Raw genomic sequence first — 18,545 nt, 5'->3', positions numbered from 1 at the left:
TCAGAAATTTATGTATAGCCCCATCTATCGATGACGAAATTTCGATCCCTTTTAGTTCACTCTGGTTCCCGAACAAAGAACACGTTACCTTCGACAATTACAGTAAAAGTGATGTTATCTGTCGCGTCGTAGTTTAATTGTATTCGGCATGTAGACGTAAACGTAATCAGGTATTAAAATCCCGGATTGAGACGACGCTAAGTATTTTTACTTAAGCAGGTGGCCTAAACATAAAGGCACTAATATTGTTTAATAATTGCTATACTACTAGCTAAATAATGTGGGCATTCAGGGATTTGTAAAATAAGTAACTTATTTCACAACTCCATGTTCGTATGTTAGTTCGTATCGTGAATACGCCTACAAAGAACAGCTAATAAACAATTATTGCACTTTTCTTCTTGATGTCGTGTTTCCTACGGCGATGTGACAAGGTAAAACGTCAACATGTCACTTGTTGAACATTGAATTAAAGTGAAGACGTTGCTACTTGCTATTATGACGTTGATTGGCAGTTTAAACTGATGTGGTTATACCGGTTAAGGGGCACATTTTCTCCTATACGCTATAACACAGGGTGGGGGTGTGTGTGGGGGTGTCAAAGCTCGGTTATGTACCAGTAGGCTACGTAACGACAATTCAATGATTACCGTACCGGCCCCAAAATGACATTAATATTGTTGGGTTATTAATGATATTTATAACAACCGGTAAAAACATCCACTGTCGGCATATTCTCTTTATGATTATAATCTTAATTATAATTGTTTAGCATGTATTGTTTGTTGTATTCTATTGTTTGTTGTATTCTATTGTTTTTAGTCTGTATCAAATATCGCACAAAGGTCAATAGCACCGGTACCCGTCTTTAAATGTGCATGTAACAGCAAGTCCGCATGTATTTGATCACTGTAGGTAATTTCCAATACAATAGTCAGTTATCAAAATTTGTCATTGGTTGGTTGACCTAATTTAGCAGGCGATCTCAACTTGTCGATAAGTTTTGGGTTCAGTTACACCTTATTACATGTGCCCTGCAATCAGCATAACTTATAATATTCTAATCTGTCACTTGGAAGGCGTGAAAAAACACTCAAGAAAAACGTCAACACATCGCACCGCTATCGACTGCCTAATCCATCTTGACGGAGCTTTAAGTATCAATAGACAAGTCATTGAATCCACTTTTATCACATCACGTCGAATGTCCTCAAGGGGAGGTGAATGTCTTTCAACGCCGGATATGTAAACGTAAAAAAAAACATCTTTTTTCATCTGTACTCGGTAAACGTTGTGGTATCGTCTGCTTTCAACAAGCAGACTATAAAGTGATTCTTGGAAGTATCGACCAAAAAATCTCTGTCTAGATATACTTTTTTCCATTATCAAGTGCGAAAATGAATATCTGGTTGTAATTCATTGATGTAAACAGGAGAAAAAAGGGAATTATAGGATTTCAAGAACTTAAATGGATTTGTGACTATTAGCCTATCAAGAAAAATCGACGTGACCAAAACTGAGTGGAGGGTATTAAGAAGAGAACGACCCTTTATAGTCAAGCACATTATTTTGGAGAAAAACACATAAGGCCTAGGCGAGGCTAAACCAGCAAATAAAATTAATCATCTCTAAATAGATCTAAATAAAAAGTAGACGGCGCAACTCTCATTCGAGAATAGGCCAGTTTTGACTTTCGGTAAGTTTCTATTTTTTACTATGTTTTTAATTGGGCAAAACAGAAAAAGAAGTAAGGTCTTTTAACTGAGGCAGATGTATAATAGCCTACATGTTTGTATGTAGGCCTGGTAGACACTAATGTTTATTTGGACGAGGAGTTTTGTTTGTTTACGTCTAGCCGGGAGTGTTTTCTCCCATCTCATTAAAAGATGGTGTTTCGACGGTCCATTGTCGTATGAAGAGTCAAATCAAGTCGTACGTTATGTAGGTCTTACTCCTAACTATCCATTGTTTATAATCGTGTTTAAGAACGGAGAACTACAGATACAGACTATTATCGAGAAATCAAACAAAAGGATGTATATGTGTTCTGAAATGATTAGACCTACAGGCACAGACCTACATGTACAGGCCTATCTGCAAAAGCAAAGAATCAATTCTCAAGTCTGAATGCTCTCATATCACTATACTCCTATACTTTTGTTTATGACTTAGATATTTCTAACCGACTGTTTTATTTATAAAGTTATTTATCAAAAGTGGGATGAACCCACGTAAGAGTAAGGCAAAACAAGTTATTTATCTCTGATAATTGGGACGATTTTCATCTCTTTCTTTCTTAGTTGCGACTTAACCGATAACGTAATTCATGTGAATGCTAACTTCAATTCAATCTGCTACGGTCTCTCTCCGCTATAAACTTTTTATCCTTTTTTTTACTTGGCCTATACTAGCTATCATTCTAACCGACTGTGTTTATTTATAAAGTTATTTCTCTGAATCGGTACGATTCTCGTTGTTCTCTTCCGAGTTAGGACTTCATGATGTCAATGTTAGCTTATTATCACCGTACAATTCGAGTCATTGAGGACAAGGCCGAAACCCGGAGCTAACAAAACTCTCGTCTCATTAATGAGTCGAGCGTTTGCTGCATGAAAATACCCATTGTTATGGTATTATATCGAAAACATGTTCCCAATCGTGAATGAGGCCACGGCCGACACAACATGACGAACATGTGTCTTGATGCTGATTAGAGAACAACATTATTCATGTGATGATTTAATTTGAGAATCGGAGGCAGTCACGATGACGTCACGCTTTATGATTAATGTTACTAGTACACTGTATAAAGTGCATTCTAGTCTCTACTAAAATAAATATTAAGTAACTATAATTGAACACTTGTGAACCACTGTGCTTAATATTTAAAGGTGGAGCTGGACGCATTTTACCCCTCAAACCACTAACTATTATGGCTATTATGCAAAAACATTATTTAGGCCTAAGGCCACGTAATAGCATTGTTATGTCGAAGTAGCGTTGTGGCCCGATCACATTTTAGTATGAAGTTACATAAATAAAGTTAGCTTTAAATCGTCCAAATCGACCCATAACCATAGATGACAGAAATCGTATGGTTTGAATACCAGGTGTTTGTTTATTGAGTTAGGCATTTATCGCTTTATGTGACCTGGCTGTGTATAGCGCGCGCAGTTAATACGCCGACAAAGTAGGCTTATTGATAATATGTTCAAACTTCTAGCCCCCAAAGTATGTAGTAAATTTGTATCAACATTAAATAGTGTGTGTGGTATGTTCTGGGCAGGCACCTTCCAGCTGTTTGGTACTGTGAAGTAGTAACTTGGTAAGTCAGTAGGGAGTGCGAAGTTTACAAAAGAACCACAGTTATCAATAATTGTACGCAGTGCTTGCATAACTAGTTCTTTATTTTTCAGAATCATGTTTAATTGATGACGTTTACGCTATTTTGAGACGTTTGGTTTTTTTTCGACAATTACAATACTGTATTTTTCTTCTTTGCACGCAACACAAATAATAACCTAGGCCTATTTATTTTAATCAGCTGTTTATGTTGTGTTTTAGCATCCGTCCAAGAATGTCACTGACAACTGTTACGATATCGTCTGCGGCGATCGCCTTCTTCCTTCTCTCTACTTCCGTCGTCTGCAGTAATGCCGCAACATGTGAACTGATAAAACTACCAATGTGTAAGGATATGCCATGGAACAAAACTCGAATGCCAAACCATCTTCATCACAGCACACAGGAAAATGCCAAACTGGCTATTTCACAGTTCCAAGGTCTTGCCGCAACCAATTGTAGCTCACATCTTATCTTTTTCCTGTGTTCTATGTACGCCCCGATCTGCGCGTATGGTTTCCAAAATGACGCAGCTATCCCACCATGCAAGAGTTTGTGTTTGCGTGTTAAGAGGGGATGTGAACCAATCATGCTGCGTCATAAGGTAAAATGGCCGGACTATCTAGCATGCAACGACTTTCCTGAATACGATAGAGGCGTCTGCATATCTCCGGAGGCAATTGTGGAAGAAATGCCACGTGACCCATCATTGGATAAAGGTACGTTTAATTTGCAATGCCTACGTAGCAGGTGACTCTTTGATGACGTCATAGTTGCTATAATTCTATTTTTCATGTGATGGATCATGGTACTAGTTTCCTTTTACTGATTATTGCAATACAATTTCATGTTAATGTTTTTCAGAAGTTAATGTACAACCGCAGACTACCAACGTGAACCCACCACACGTTGCTAACCCCAGACCACTAAACCGTAAGTTGAAATATTTGAATTATCGTATAACATGAAGATCACGTTTTGGAAATATGTGTAGATTTTTTTTTATAAGAATAATACACAAGGTTGAAAACTTTTGTTATGAGCTACTATTAATATTTATCGCAGGAGGCCCATTTCATATTTGAATGCGTCTTATATAATTCCCTAGCGTGGTATTCGTTAGGCCCCTGCTACTATATTATTAAATTATCGTTTTCAGGCATGGTGGTCTGAAGTGTTGTAGAAATCAAAAGATCTAGAGATTAGTTCCTTCCTTGTCGTCTGTACATGTTTCGCAGCAGACGATTAAAGTTACGCACAGTCATCACTTTAGACGTATCAACCCGCGTATCAGCGGGAGGGTGTGAAAGCCCAATCACTGGGTGATTAGTAAAACAGTAACGTACAAAATCAGACTGCTGTCAATCATCTTGAATGTTTTGATTGAATTAAACTGTGACAGGTTGATTCTGTCAATCTAACCGTCCTGTGCTTGACACCGGGGCTTGACACTACTGATTATCGACGATAAATTAGGCCCTGTGTTGTCATTTTAAAACAGGGGCGGGAAGGGAGCTCTTCGCGGGAATAGTATAGTACTGCCCGGAGACAACATTTCTACATTAATTAATGGTGTTTTTATGATTAATTGATGAATGAATTTAATTTCCAGCGCAAGTCTGTGACAACTGCATTGGCCCGCCAAAAGCAAATATTAGAGTATTCCTAGAAAAACAATACGAATATGGTAAGTTTACAATCTAAGCCTACAGCTTAGTTTTCACTTTACGCACAATGAAACGGCGGTAAGTACAAAGCAAGTAGTTGACCAATCACACAAGTGACAGTTAGTTATCAAAATTATTGCGGCGCGCTAAACATCTCTTGCGTGCAATTGCAATTGCGTTGCGTCCAAATCTTGCGGGTATTCAATTCAATTTTATTTTCATAAGTGCATCATTATGTAATAACAATTATGCCTGCATGGGAGTAGAATGCACTTATGCTGGAGAAACTTAAATAAGCCCAGAGAGCTTTAAGGCTAGAAAAGAATCTTTCTCCGATAATAATAACAAAGATCATTTATAGGACAAGACGATCACATTCAAGTTATAAACAAACCGAGTCGATGCGGTAACAATTTGGATACCGTAGGCCTACTTATCTAAATACGATCAAACACAGGTATGTCTATAACAATCGATGCCGCGTACGTGTAAAAATGTTGTTGTGGACGCGTGTAGGCCTAATAAAGAAAGAGGGATTGATAAACCTTAAAAATTTGCTTGATCACTTCTAAATTGTCTGGCACATGAATAATAAACACCATTGGTATCGGCTAGATTAGTGGTCCATAATAGTCACGGCTCGTTTAAATTTTATATCAAAAAAAATAACAATGATTGATAACTTCCCTTTGAGTTCTACGTCTGATACTATAATTTATTTTTATACCACATCGTCGACGACATTATATACTTTTGAATTTTGTCAAAACAAGATTTTTTAAAAGCATTCCTCCGTCTTACGACATTTTACGCACATGTTTACAAATAACCCCTAACCCTTTCACCAATAAGTTTTAAACAACCGTGGTGGTGTATTTGACAAAGGATACCGACTGTAATACTGGTGATAAATGTCCAAATGACAAGTGGCTTGTATGTGCGTACGAGCGAGTTTATGGTTTTACTAACAACACGTGCAATTTCATCCGCTATATCGGCCGAATTACCAAATTAACTTCCCCCTCTCCCTCCGCTGTTTTAAGTCTAAACGGAACCCTATCTTTAGGAATTATATCGAGTAGGGGACCGTAGCTTAATACAAGCCTGGTGATGCCACATGTCAGTGTATATGATACTGTATTACCGTATTTATTCGGATAAACGTCCCTCTTTGAAGTAACACACCTTTTTCGACTAAACGCCAACCCCCAACCCCCCCCCCCCCCCCACCACATAGAACACTAATAATTGGAATACCCCCTCTAGGAGATATTTATTTGAGTATACATGTTACCATTACACCCAAAAAAAAACAACCCCCGAATAAACGCCTCCCTAAAAACCCCACTGAGCAATAAACGCCCGGGACGCTTATTCAAATAAATAGGGTACATTATTTGTCATGATACTGACAGATAATGCCATATGATACAGTAAATGGAATCGGTTGTTTTTAACATGGACGTTCATGGTTTAGTACAGGTGTAGCCTAGCCTTTGAGATGAGTAAAAAATAATAATGGATACATGTAGGCCTCTTGTTTTTTCGTTTCATACAATTGAAAAAATAAATCATACAATAGAGTGTGATAAAATGAACAAAATGCGAACCATACTCCGAAACAAAATGAATGTAGACCTATTGTAATTTATTAACATAGCATACAGCAAGCACCAGTCAAGGTGGTCGTAAATATGCATTTTATTACAACAAATTGACTGGCGCGTTTATTTCCTTCCTACGTGATTATATCCGAAACTTGTGTATGATTTATGATATTTTTTATTAAATTATTCAGTTAAATAATTCGAACAGGAAACATCAAACAGTGATTGTTTTGTTCGGATGTATATAAAGTATGTTTCATAACACTATGGTAAGTAATTTGACCAATCGACGCTATCGTAAGAAATGTCGCTTGTGATTGGTCAGCTCAGTATGTGTGATAACGCTATCGTAAGTAATTTGACCAATCGACGCTATCGTAAGAAATGTCGCTTGTGATTGGTCAACTCAGTATGTTTTATAACGCTACGGTAAATAATTTGACCAATTGACGCTCATCATAAAAATGTCGCTTGTGATTGGTCAACTCAGTATGTGCGATAACGCATACGGCATCTGCAGTGCGTCCACAAGTGGACGCTTACATCAACAAACACACAAAATCATAATTACGGTAATAACAATATAGGGGGAGTTTACAACCACTCAATTCCCTTGTACGTTTGATTTTTTTAAAATTTTTTATTTCATATTTATTTATACTGTGTGACCTTTTCAGTCAAAATGTTTGACGTATACTAGTACATCGGGGTAGCCCTCTACTCGTCTCGAAATATATACTAGGTTCTTTAAAGTGCCTTGAGCTAGATGTGTACAATGGACCTACAGTTTATAGAACCCTTGCCGATGTTATGGTACGTAATTACGGTGTCCCACTGAAATTGTTTTATCAATTATTTTCAGCTATAAGGGCTAATGTAACTGGTTTGGAGTATCCTCCCGCACTCCAAAGTGGAAGAACCTGGACCATCGTAAACGTAATTGATGTTCTACATTTTCAAGACATATCAATTCCAAAGGATGAGGTATGAAATTATGACATACATATTTCAATACGATCAAACAAGTGTTGATAGATGTCCACAGTCATGGTAATAAAACATTCGGAAAAGTTTTTCCAATTTAATACTAATTTTTAACTATACTAGGTTATATTATGGTCTCATGACGATTGTGTTTGCCCAGAGGTGATTCCAGGAAAGGAATATCTGATAATGTGTGACCAACATCTGGCCGATGGACATTTGATGCTGAGGGACGACTGTATTGTTGAAGAATGGAACAGTGAATGGCCAAGTCTTGTAAAGGTAAGTACTAAATAAAATACAGTATAGTAGAACAGCATACCAAAGTTATAGCGCAGCTTCCCCCAGCAGCCAGACGACTGCGCGTTCAAAGATATTGTGCGTATAAGTGACTGCGTGTAAACGCACAATGTACCGGATGCGCGTGGTGGGAGATACCGGATGTGCGTATTTCCGGTGTACCCGCCCATGCGCGTTTCCACGGATGGATGAAGGTTTATATTTTTGCTATAATTTATATTGGAGGGAATCTTTAACTGAGACCTCTATTGTTTTAAATTAGATGGAAATAATATTTTTATTACGTTTATTTACTGTATTAGAAATGGTATAAGAGGTTAAAGAAAGCACAGCGACAGGAATCGGGTAAGAAAACAAGAAGCAAAAAAAGAAGGCAAAGAAAAAAAAGAGGTACTGCACAACCCCCAACTCAACGATCACGTTCCGGCAACAGAAGTAGGCCTAATAAAGCCAGAATATAATGCGTGTGTGTAAATGGTGTGGTGTGACCCACCTATGCGACGTCATTGATAGAGATGACATCATTATTCACCATTGAATATGATTACGTCAATACTATAACTTTTAATGAAACGTTATGACTGACAATGTAATTATCCAATACTACTATTATCGTTACTTATAATTATAAGGAATACTTCCAAGAAAAGGAAAAAGAATTTACCACTTTACCATGATGAAAAGTTGAGATAGGCCTACAATCAATATTCCAAGATGGAACGAATTATCAGCTGGTATATTTACAAAATGATTTTTAATGAATCAAATGATAAGGATATGTATGCCGTAAAATCGTGTGACTGTTTATTAATGGTGTTCTCAATATAATTGATTAACACAATGTCCATCTTTGTAAATTTGTTTTGCTTTAGCTTGAATATAAGCAAATAAAAACGCCTGGAAATTGAATTTTTGCATAAACTAACGTGGCGTGCAGCCACTTATATACATTAATGTAATCATTACGCCGCGCCTACAATCACTAGGACCCAAAGTAAGCTCGGCCCATGAACAAACTAAAATTCGCATGATACGCTGACATTATTTTAAAGTTTATGTAGAATTAAGATTATATAATAAGTGCACAAAAACAGCATAATTGTATTTTTTACTAAACTTATTATATTAGTTACTGTGTTTATTTTGAGTAACTCAGCTTTAGAATTATAATTATATTCGTTTGAAATGTTTTAAGTTTGTTGAATTACAACAGATGTTTTATTTTTTGTGTTTAATTTTAAGTGCTTTCAAAGTTAATAATACCCAGCATTTTAAAATATTCATGTCGTAATTCGTTTTGTCGTTAATTTGATACAGTTACTTATTTTCCGAATATTTAAATCAAACCACACACAACCAGACCGAGTTGCTTTTATGTGTATAACCTCTTTTTTAGGACATTACACAGCCGGTCTCATTTGGGACACTTCTATTAATTAGCCTAAAAGAACACTTCCTCGTGAAACAAACGAGGGGAAATATATGTAAGGTAAGATATCCCATATATTAAAGGAACACTTCTTTGTGATCCGGAATTGATTATACAAAATCGTGACACCACATCCAACATGGTAAATAAAAAGGATACTGCATATTGTTCTAAATATTAAACTAACAAAAGAAATGGGTTTTTAATCTTACAGATTTCACAAAAACAAATGAATAGCATTTCTAAACACTCCCACTGCCTACAATACTTTCTAAAAAGGTGTGACTTTACAAGAGGGCAGGGTCTGTCATAATATTTATCAATTTAGTCATCAAAATAATTATTTTTTTGTAATAGCGCCATCATAATCTTTTAGTAAACTGAGCATCAGTCTTAGCCTACCAACACCCAGAAAAGTAGGGTTTACGCGATCGCGAGAAGAGAAGTGTTTATACGCAGACGACAATACAATCCTCCAACAAGTATTCAGTTTTGAGGACAATTTACGGATATTTTCTCCTTTGAAAACGTTGGAATCAAAGGATTTTACATTAAATAAGGTAATCATGTTGAGATTTTCCGTTGTCATATTTGATGAATGATATACATTGTGTTGGTACTTCTTGTCACTATTTCTAATCTACTATACTATACTACAGGTAGGTAGAACTGGTGGAGGAGGCAGACTACAATACAGGCTATAGGTTACCTGTCATTTGTTATGTCACTGGACTGAATGCTTAGGGCAGACAATCCATGCTTAACGCCCTGGCGTTTTTAATTCACCTGTTGCTGCATCATTCATAAATAAAATATTTATTATGCAGAATTTGACTAGCCAAAGTCTGTAACAGTTTCTGTTATGAATCTGGTGGGATACAAGCGCAAAAAATGGCTCAGCAGTAAGCCCAAACCATTAAAATATAAAACATATTGATGACTAGCTGACGCATCATCATAGCAGTGACAAGAGGCTGAGCAGTTACTACTTACTGGTGATGGGTGATGATGAGTTCAGGAGGAAAGAGTGAAGGAGGTTTGTGAAGCGGGTAGTTATTCCTACTGTATTGGAGTGGTGGGGTGGTGCTTAGCGCACGCATGCATCCCCTCTCTTCTAAAATGAAATTATTAACTACTTTATTTTTTCAATGGACTATTCATATTATATTTGTTAGCGTGTCCTCGTCTAAAAAATCCCAGTCATTGTCTTTTAAAAATGATAATACATAATAATAATTATATGGTGGTTGTACTATACAGTAATTACCAGGTATATTATACAGTAGTCATATTATATTATAATCATAATCAAATTATAGCGCCAATTCAAAAAAGATGACCAAAGGCTCATTGTATCTTGAACTTTTCTAAATAAATGAGTTTTTTTAAATTAATCTTAAATGAGCCTAAAATGGATGAAACCACATTGCATCTCTTATACTATATTCTATTCTTGAATTTATATTTTTTTTAAGTGACACTGTCTTGATAAGTTTTACTTGGCTTGTTATGGTAAAGCTTTTTTTAAAATATTCAGTTGGTAAGTCTTAACATAAAAAGTCCAATGCGATTATGGATTTAATTACATTAACAGACATTATTGTATATTAAACACTGTTATTGTAATTAAAAAGTAGACGATTTGGTTTTTCTGTTAGCATGCGCTGTTGTTTATACCACTAACCCAACCTAAGTCAAGTGCTGATTTCTTGAAAGAAAACAAGACACATTAAAAAAAAAAATTACCAGTTTCTTCAGTACTATTGCAATAGAAAAGCCCATTGATAATTATAGTTTGAAATTTGGTTAGATTACATAGATTACAGGAAATTGTTGATGCTATTACCTCATTTAAAAATAAAAGGAAATACTAGAATCTTGAATTAGTAAGTCGGGGGATTTCCAAAACCACCCGATTAAAGTTACTGTATACAGTATTGGTCAGTACATAGTAGATACTGTAGTAAATAATGCAACCATCAAAAGAAAATCTAAAGAATATTATAATAAAAAACAGCTTGGAATTATCAGTTTAATTAAGTTATTTTATAATATTGTTTTTTGATGTTATCTTGTTTTATATGTATTTTCTTGTTTTTCCATTTTTACTGCGTCCAACTTAATGACATATTGTACTAGGCCCAACCACTTACTTTTTCAGTTAATACGGATTGGACCCCATTGGAAATAAGTTTACTTTTTATTTGTCGACTTAATGGGTTATCCTGGTATTCTTTTTGTACATTGTATATTTTAACTTTTGTGTATGAATATCGAATAAAATCAATCAATCAATCAATATGTTCAATATATAATAATATTTACAGTAGTCCCTCTCCCTTATCCCCAATAAAAGATAAAACAAAAAACTAAAGAAGCCCAGTCTTTTTACAGTTTACTGAGTGCTCTAGTATGAATTTAATTTGCTAGTTGGTTTCATTGAAAGGCCTACTCATTTATTCTCACGTACTCTTCAGATAAGGCATACAGTGCTATCAAGGGTCATCTTCCACAACATATCTTTACATATTTTTACCCATTTGTTTAGGCCAAAAATGGAAGTACCATGCAGTCAAATTGTTTTAATAAATACTAAACAATCATACAATACAGCAAATCATAAAATCAATTCAATGAACATATACTGTAGTATATTCAGCATTGATTAGTATTTCTTTAGAACCGTTTTATGCATGTTGGACGTATTAAAAAATGATAACCTAATTAATATTCTAGTATTATAACATAATTAAAACACTGTAGCATAGTGCTATTTATAAAGCTCTAGCTTCCTATAATGTTGACGTTACATTATTGTCTAAACTATCTATAGTTATTATAACCTTGTGTGTACTGTACAATATTGCAATTAAATAGAATATTGATGTTATATGGCGGCAGTGGGTCAATAAGTTACAACAATAGATTGTATTGTAGTGAGTTTAATATATAAAATGACAGGGACACTTGTTTCGGATGGATAGTCATTGGATTTTGTACAATAGGTGGCCGTGTACACCTGACAGTGAAATAAAGTGGTGCGGTTTTCGCAAGAAAAGGGAACAATCTCTGTTCAAGCCACTGGGTTGTCAAAGGCATCTGTCAAAAAGTGATCAGGTTGAAACCTTACCAACCATACTGTTGACCGTGTACACCTGAGGTTGACTTTAACTGAATATCACAATCTGTACAATGGCTTCTATTTCATTAATATTCATTCATTTCTTATTTTCCAGAAAGACAATAAAATTATACAAACATACATTGAATACATAATAAGATAAACTGACAATACAGGGATGTATATTACAGTATCTGCAGCGTTGCCTATGATGACTATGCGAGTACTGTAATCTCCTTCTGGTGAAGGACAATTACAAATTACACTAGAATTTAATTCGTCACTTTGACGAATTATAGGTGATCATTTTTATCATTTTACCGAAATTAATTTGTTAAAAACATGTACGTACGTTAACATACGATCGGAAAATGTTGATGTATGCCATCCTATTATACACTTATAGTTCTGAGTTGTGCCTATTATATGCCATATACAAGATGTACAGTATATACTGTATATCTATATACAGTGTAGCATAGCTGAAATTACGGGACACACATCATGTTCTAATTTTTTGGTATGATGGAATTATCAAAATAAACTTGAAGATGACAATTTCGAAAGATAATGAATTGAGCAAATAAATATAAGAATTGGAAGAAAATTTGGCACGTAGAAGCGCAATACGCGCTCTTTGAAATTTGTATAACTTTTACGAAAGAGATAAAAAAACTACTCTTTAACTTCAACTGGCCATATGATAACGTCACAACATCCGATAGGCTTATTTTTTATATGAATACATATCTACATTACACTAGCTCTACATTATTACATCTACATTAAACATGAAGGTCAACTTTAATTCAGAAGAGCTGTAAGGTATTCAAATTTACCTTGTAGGTGAAATTACGTAACCACCGTTATTTAAATTTTAAGATTTGATGACGTCATCCAAATGAATATCTTGGTAATTCATAAGTAACATAATTGGTTGAGGTAGAATATTTCAAAAATTAAAAGAAAATCGATCACAGATAAGCGAGTTGCGCTCTGTTGAATATAGTGTTCTATGACAAAAGGGAAAAAACCCTATTTTAAAAATTCATCTGGCTATATGATGACGTCATACCATTTTGTACGTCTAATGTGTATAAACATTTATATCTACAACTCATTGGCTTCCATAATAAGTTAAAAAAATTGGGGGTCACCTTCCATTCTGAAGAGTTATATTCATTTTAAAAAGGCCTTATTTTTTACCATTTTTAGCACTTTTGTACAATTAATGTGCGCATTTTGTCATTTTTGACGTGCTCGTATAGCACTATTTTAAGTCGAAATGGACTCAAATTTGGTGAATGTACTAAGGAAGATGAGTAGAATGCAATTTGTACAAACAATTGGTATTTTTTACGCTTTCTATGTACGCACGCGCAAAAACGTGTTTTTGCGCAGTAATTTTTTAAAACACGCAAATGGCCTAATTCATGCTCTAAATTGATCAAAACTTAATTTTGAGCTTTTTAAATTTTTAACGCGCGATTTCACGCGCATGACCCTACGTGCGCGTGCGTTTTTATTTGCTAATATTTTTACCCTTGACCTGAAGTTTACGTGTAGTGAATTTTACTAATATGTGATAACGAATTATGGAGATATGATTGATAATGTGATCTCACAAAATCGCGTATAAATGACGTCACGGATGAGTGATTACGCTGAAAAGCTTATTAGGACTAAGTTACAGTATTTGAAAGACATTGTGAAATTTCGGTAATCATTGACATTTAACTTTTTGAGATATTTGTTACACAAAAAGTGTACAGAAAGAAGAAAAATATTTTAATGCAAGTACAATAACAATAGGTGATCATTTCATTCTAAATAAATAAATTATAAAAAAACAATAATAACATGTGGTTGTAGATGAAACTAATACTGTACAGGGTTGACAGTTAATAGCGAGCTTTCTTGACTGGTAGACAATTTAGACGTTAATTTATTATGTGTAACATGGTCAGATTATACATGTTTCACTTATTACAGTTTGTTAAATTAACGTCTTATCTAGCGTCCCAAAACGAAGGCTTGCTAATGAGGGGTGCTAACTGTACTGTAGTAGGCCTAATTGTGTTTTAAGTGAAAACTAAAAAGCTTTTATGTTTGTACGTTAACTGTACTGGAATCTTGTACCTAAATTGAGGCCTAATACATCGACTGGTTCTTTATTAAAAATATGTACAGTAGTTGAGTAAACTGTGTGGTTAGTCTTGGGAGTATCTTTGTTTAGGTACAAAGTACACTGCTGATTATTTACCACCGCTGGTTGTAGTGTGCGATAAGCTTTAATATTAAGAAAAACCACTATAAAATGTTAACTGTGTAGATTAAGAAGGTAATACAGTTAGTGACATAACATATAATTTCTGCAAAATATAAATAAAAACTTTCTGTATATAATAGTCTTACTGTTTACAAATACTGTACATACGATATCTATACATTATTAGTGTAATTTTTTATACTAATTTATAGAATTTACTTGTTCTTTTTCAGATCCAAAAGAAATCTGCAAGCAGGCCTTTCTGTTGAGGTCCATGTCAGGTAAAGTTATAGAATCCATGTTTCTTTTTAAACAAAAAAGTTAAAAAATGTCCTGTATTTATAATTCTTGAGCTGCCAGTCATGAAATTTGTTGGCTTATTCATGTTACCTCTACTCTGTCTTGAAAAGAAATGATGATGGTGATGAGTTGGGTTATTCCCACTTTGAAACAGGGTACATGAAATGTGCCATTGTATGATACTGTAATTTGAATTGTACCGCTCTTCTCAGAGAGAAATGGCCAATGTTGGTTTATCCAGAGGTAAATAGGGAGGTTTCGCAACCTTACGAATACGATAACGAAAACGGATACGTCATACATTTGTGAAACTTTTGAGCTGATCCCCATTTCATATTCGTAAAGCGTATTCGTGTTGACGAATATCGCCAGTCATATTCGTAACTACAAAACGAGTATAGTTTTTGATCTATTTTGCACATTTTGCATTTGAATTAGGAATGATTCATGATTATAATATAATTATAGATTTATTGAAAGTAATTTACTAAAGTAATTTACTAAAATGCCAGGTCAATTTTGATAAATAGCAGTTTTTAAAGTCCTCACTCGCTTTGATGTTACTCTAGGCCTAGGCAGCCAAGCACCAAGCAACACGTACCTGCGCTTCGCTCAAATTTACCGCAGTCCTATTTTGGACGCGCCTCAATATTTCGTTGCCATGCGAAACAGATTTTTTTATGGCTTACGAAAACGAATACGTGTGCGTGACGTATCCGTTTTCGTTATCGTATTCGTAAGATTGCGAAACCTCTCTATTGTCGCTATTAAACTACTAACACCACTTCTGGTTTGTGAAGTTCATAACATTTGGTTACCATTTCAGTAGGCATTTTTGGATTATTCTGAAAATTTTTTCTCAAATTATAATGTCAGAGTTAAACTATAATAATGGGAATTTTACATGGATTCATAGTCTTTGTACCATGACATAAGTACACTTTGTTAAACATCACTCTTGCAATTGGTTGGTTTTTTAAATGATAACTCTGTTATATTTGATCACAATCCATGAAAAACAATAATGTATAAAGTTTCTGAGTCAAGTATTTACAGTACTGTACTGTACATTACTTTGTTTTTTTTACATTTTAGTATGTAATATAACTTTTTTTGTTCACACCATAATCAAAAAGATGACCGTGACAACATCTAAATATTTCCCACATTCAGTGTTTAACGTCAAGTATTTAAAGCACCTCCTACAGTACATAACATTTTTTTTACATTTGTTGTACAGTATGTACTATAAATAACTCTTTTTGTTCACGCCATAACCAAAAAGATGACCGTGAAACATCTGAAATTTCCCACACTAAAATGAGACAAAATACCACAATCTTTGTTAACAATAGAAAACATTATTTTAAACTTAACAAAAAGAAAATTAATAATAACAGTAGTTAATAGTAACTTTTGACTTCCAGACTTATTTTTCTTATAAAGAATAAACATACCTCGAGTACAATAGTGATACAAAGACAACACAAAATGTTACTAACTACATTTTTATCCTGTTTCTTACTGTTACTGAGTTGTAACTGTCTACTAAAAAGTACAGTACATCAAACTTAAATCAGAGTATGTTCATTTTGTTTCGATTTGCAACCAACCAAGGTCAGGTCAATCAATGCATCGTCGGTCGTTACCCAGGCCTAGGAATCATCAAACCTGTGTTGAGGTGGGGAGCGATGAACACACATCACAATATCTCTGTATGCACACAATGAACTAACATGATGATATACAGTAGTTTCTTTGCTGGACTGAATTGAATGCTCCCTAATACAAAATAGATTATTATCTTATTACTAGATAGTATTTCTATTAATAATAACATTCTTCTCTACATTTTTATACATCCCCCGCAATCTGACTTGTATTCATGTGCGGACATCTTTTCTTTAGCTAGTGTTGAAATTGATTTTCATGTGAATGGTAACAGTTCGCTGGTTTCTAAAGAGCCTTAAAGTTAAATATTGACATTACGTTTTCAAGTGTTAGCCCGGAACTTTAAAACAGCTTCTTAGCATCGTTGGCTTGACCTATTAATAACATTGTCAATAGCACTGTTAGTAAAATTATAACTTATAGCAAGATCTAGTTGGGCTAGGAAGAATGTTAGCCCAGTAGGCTTTAAATAACTCATAACGCATTCTACCTATAAGACATTGAAGTTGAGCCTACAACCCAGGATCCAAACCTTTTTATTTCTTTTTTATTCATTCTTTGTGTGGTGTCTGTTGTCACAAATACAGTAGCATCTCTTCTAAAGGGTGTTCTCTGAATAGGAGTTGTGTACTCCAGATGAGAGGAGAGATGTGCCAGAGTTATATGTATACTGTGGGTATTACCATTATTCGATTAAACTTGATTCCTATGGTGGAATACCTTATTGATGTAATGGGATAATTAGATTTTACCAGTAATGTCTATAATTGAATTGTTTGTAAATTATTTAGTTTTAAAACCTACAGTACAGTCAGTGGCATAATGGCATCACTGGCTAATCCATGGGTCCCAGAGCTTATGGGAGCCCCTGAGCAATTCCCAGAGGGAAAAACGCTAAAAATGCACTTAGGCCCCTAAACCAGGGGCCTGAGTCCTCTGCGTTACACTACTGAGTGCAGTGTAGAAAAATTGAACTCAGGACCATGGGAATAAAGGCAAACTCAAACCATCAACACAATCTTACTAAATCCTGAAAATAATCTACTCATTTGTAATAATTTTCTTCTTGCAAAAGGCTTTTTGTTTTCATTGGATTATAGAAATAATAATAAATGGGAGATGCACTTCACTGATTTTGTAAAATAACTAAGCTGAAGTTCCACAATTTTTATGACCTGAATAAATGAATGAGAATAAAAGAGCTATACTTTGTCACCTTTGGCTCAGGGCTCTAAATCCTATTGCAGTACAAAGACAAAAAAGGTACAAAATACAATGGCATTACAAACTACAATAGCGTAGTATTGTATTGGTAAGCAAAAAGTTTAATTTAAAACCATTGTTTAAACAATCAGTTTTACTAATACTAGTTGGCTGGCTGCTAAATAGTAAATGGTGAGTCAAGATTTAAGTACAGTGTTTAAAGTTTGCAGGTATTACTGTATTTGTTTCAACAAGCACTGAAGCAAAACAAAGTTTATAGAGTCCCTCAAGAAATTTCAATTTTATTTTGTGGATTTTCTGCATTGGTGGATCCAGGATTTTGAAATAGGGGGAGAGAGGGCTACAAATCGTGAAATTAAGTGAACTTTTGCAGGCTAGGTGGAACCCCTCTAGGATCTGCCTATTCTTTGGTATTATAGTGTGGTATTATACTAAAATCTAATATAGGAAAAAGATTCTTTGCTGGTAAAATAATTCACCGACAGAAAAGAAGCATCAGAATTACATGTCAAATCAAAATCACTCCATCACAAATACAAGCTGTCATAAATCACTATACAGAGTGTAATAAATCATTATACTGTAATAAGTCTATTACTAACAACTGCATTATTTTGTGTTATGTAATCAT

The 18,545-nt window shown here is 34.6% G+C and overlaps 2 protein-coding genes across 8 annotated transcripts in view; both read left to right on the top strand.

The window, feature by feature from the left end:
* Positions 1–88: 88 nt before the first annotated feature.
* LOC144847728 (secreted frizzled-related protein 3-like) lies at positions 89–9,171 on the top strand. 4 transcript variants are annotated; one of them, XM_078704229.1, is made up of 8 exons: positions 1,176–1,251; positions 1,488–1,696; positions 3,565–4,061; positions 4,207–4,275; positions 4,955–5,029; positions 7,479–7,600; positions 7,724–7,882; positions 8,203–9,171. In XM_078704229.1, exons 3-8 carry the CDS (start codon positions 3,578–3,580, stop codon positions 8,359–8,361), a joined length of 1,068 nt encoding a protein of 355 aa, XP_078560355.1. In that variant the 5' UTR covers positions 1,176–1,251; positions 1,488–1,696; positions 3,565–3,577; the 3' UTR covers positions 8,362–9,171. The 4 variants fall into 4 exon arrangements, with proteins under 4 accessions (XP_078560356.1, XP_078560354.1, XP_078560355.1 ...); XM_078704230.1 differs by lacking the exons at positions 1,176–1,251; positions 1,488–1,696 and adding an exon at positions 89–170; XM_078704228.1 differs by having other exon boundaries at positions 1,161–1,696.
* Positions 9,172–9,755: 584 nt separating this feature from the next.
* Positions 9,756–18,545, top strand: part of LOC144847626 (epidermal growth factor receptor kinase substrate 8-like) — a 41,416-nt gene continuing 32,626 nt past the window's right edge. For all 4 annotated transcript variants that reach the window (XM_078704089.1, XM_078704088.1, XM_078704086.1 and 1 more), the window contains exons 1-2: positions 9,756–9,889; positions 14,953–15,000. The gene's annotated coding sequence lies outside the window, so the exon portion shown is untranslated. The remainder of the gene's footprint in view (positions 9,890–14,952; positions 15,001–18,545) is intronic.

The sequence above is a fragment of the Antedon bifida genome, chromosome 7, assembly GCF_963402885.1.
Source record: "Antedon bifida chromosome 7, ecAntBifi1.1, whole genome shotgun sequence".
NCBI classification, from domain to species: Eukaryota; Metazoa; Echinodermata; class Crinoidea; order Comatulida; family Antedonidae; genus Antedon; species Antedon bifida.
The sequence above is the reverse complement of the archived record's forward strand: the minus strand, read 5'-3'. Positions and strand labels throughout refer to the sequence as shown.

Coding starts and splice junctions, on each gene's coding strand:
- LOC144847728 (XM_078704230.1), top strand. CDS start 3,578: ATGTCACTGACAACTGTTACGATATCGTCTGCGGCGATCGCCTTCTTC. Junction 4,276..4,954: donor TAACCCCAGACCACTAAACC/GTAAGTTGAAAT, acceptor TTTAATTTCCAG/CGCAAGTCTGTGACAACTGC. Junction 7,883..8,202: donor AATGGCCAAGTCTTGTAAAG/GTAAGTACTAAA, acceptor TTACTGTATTAG/AAATGGTATAAGAGGTTAAA.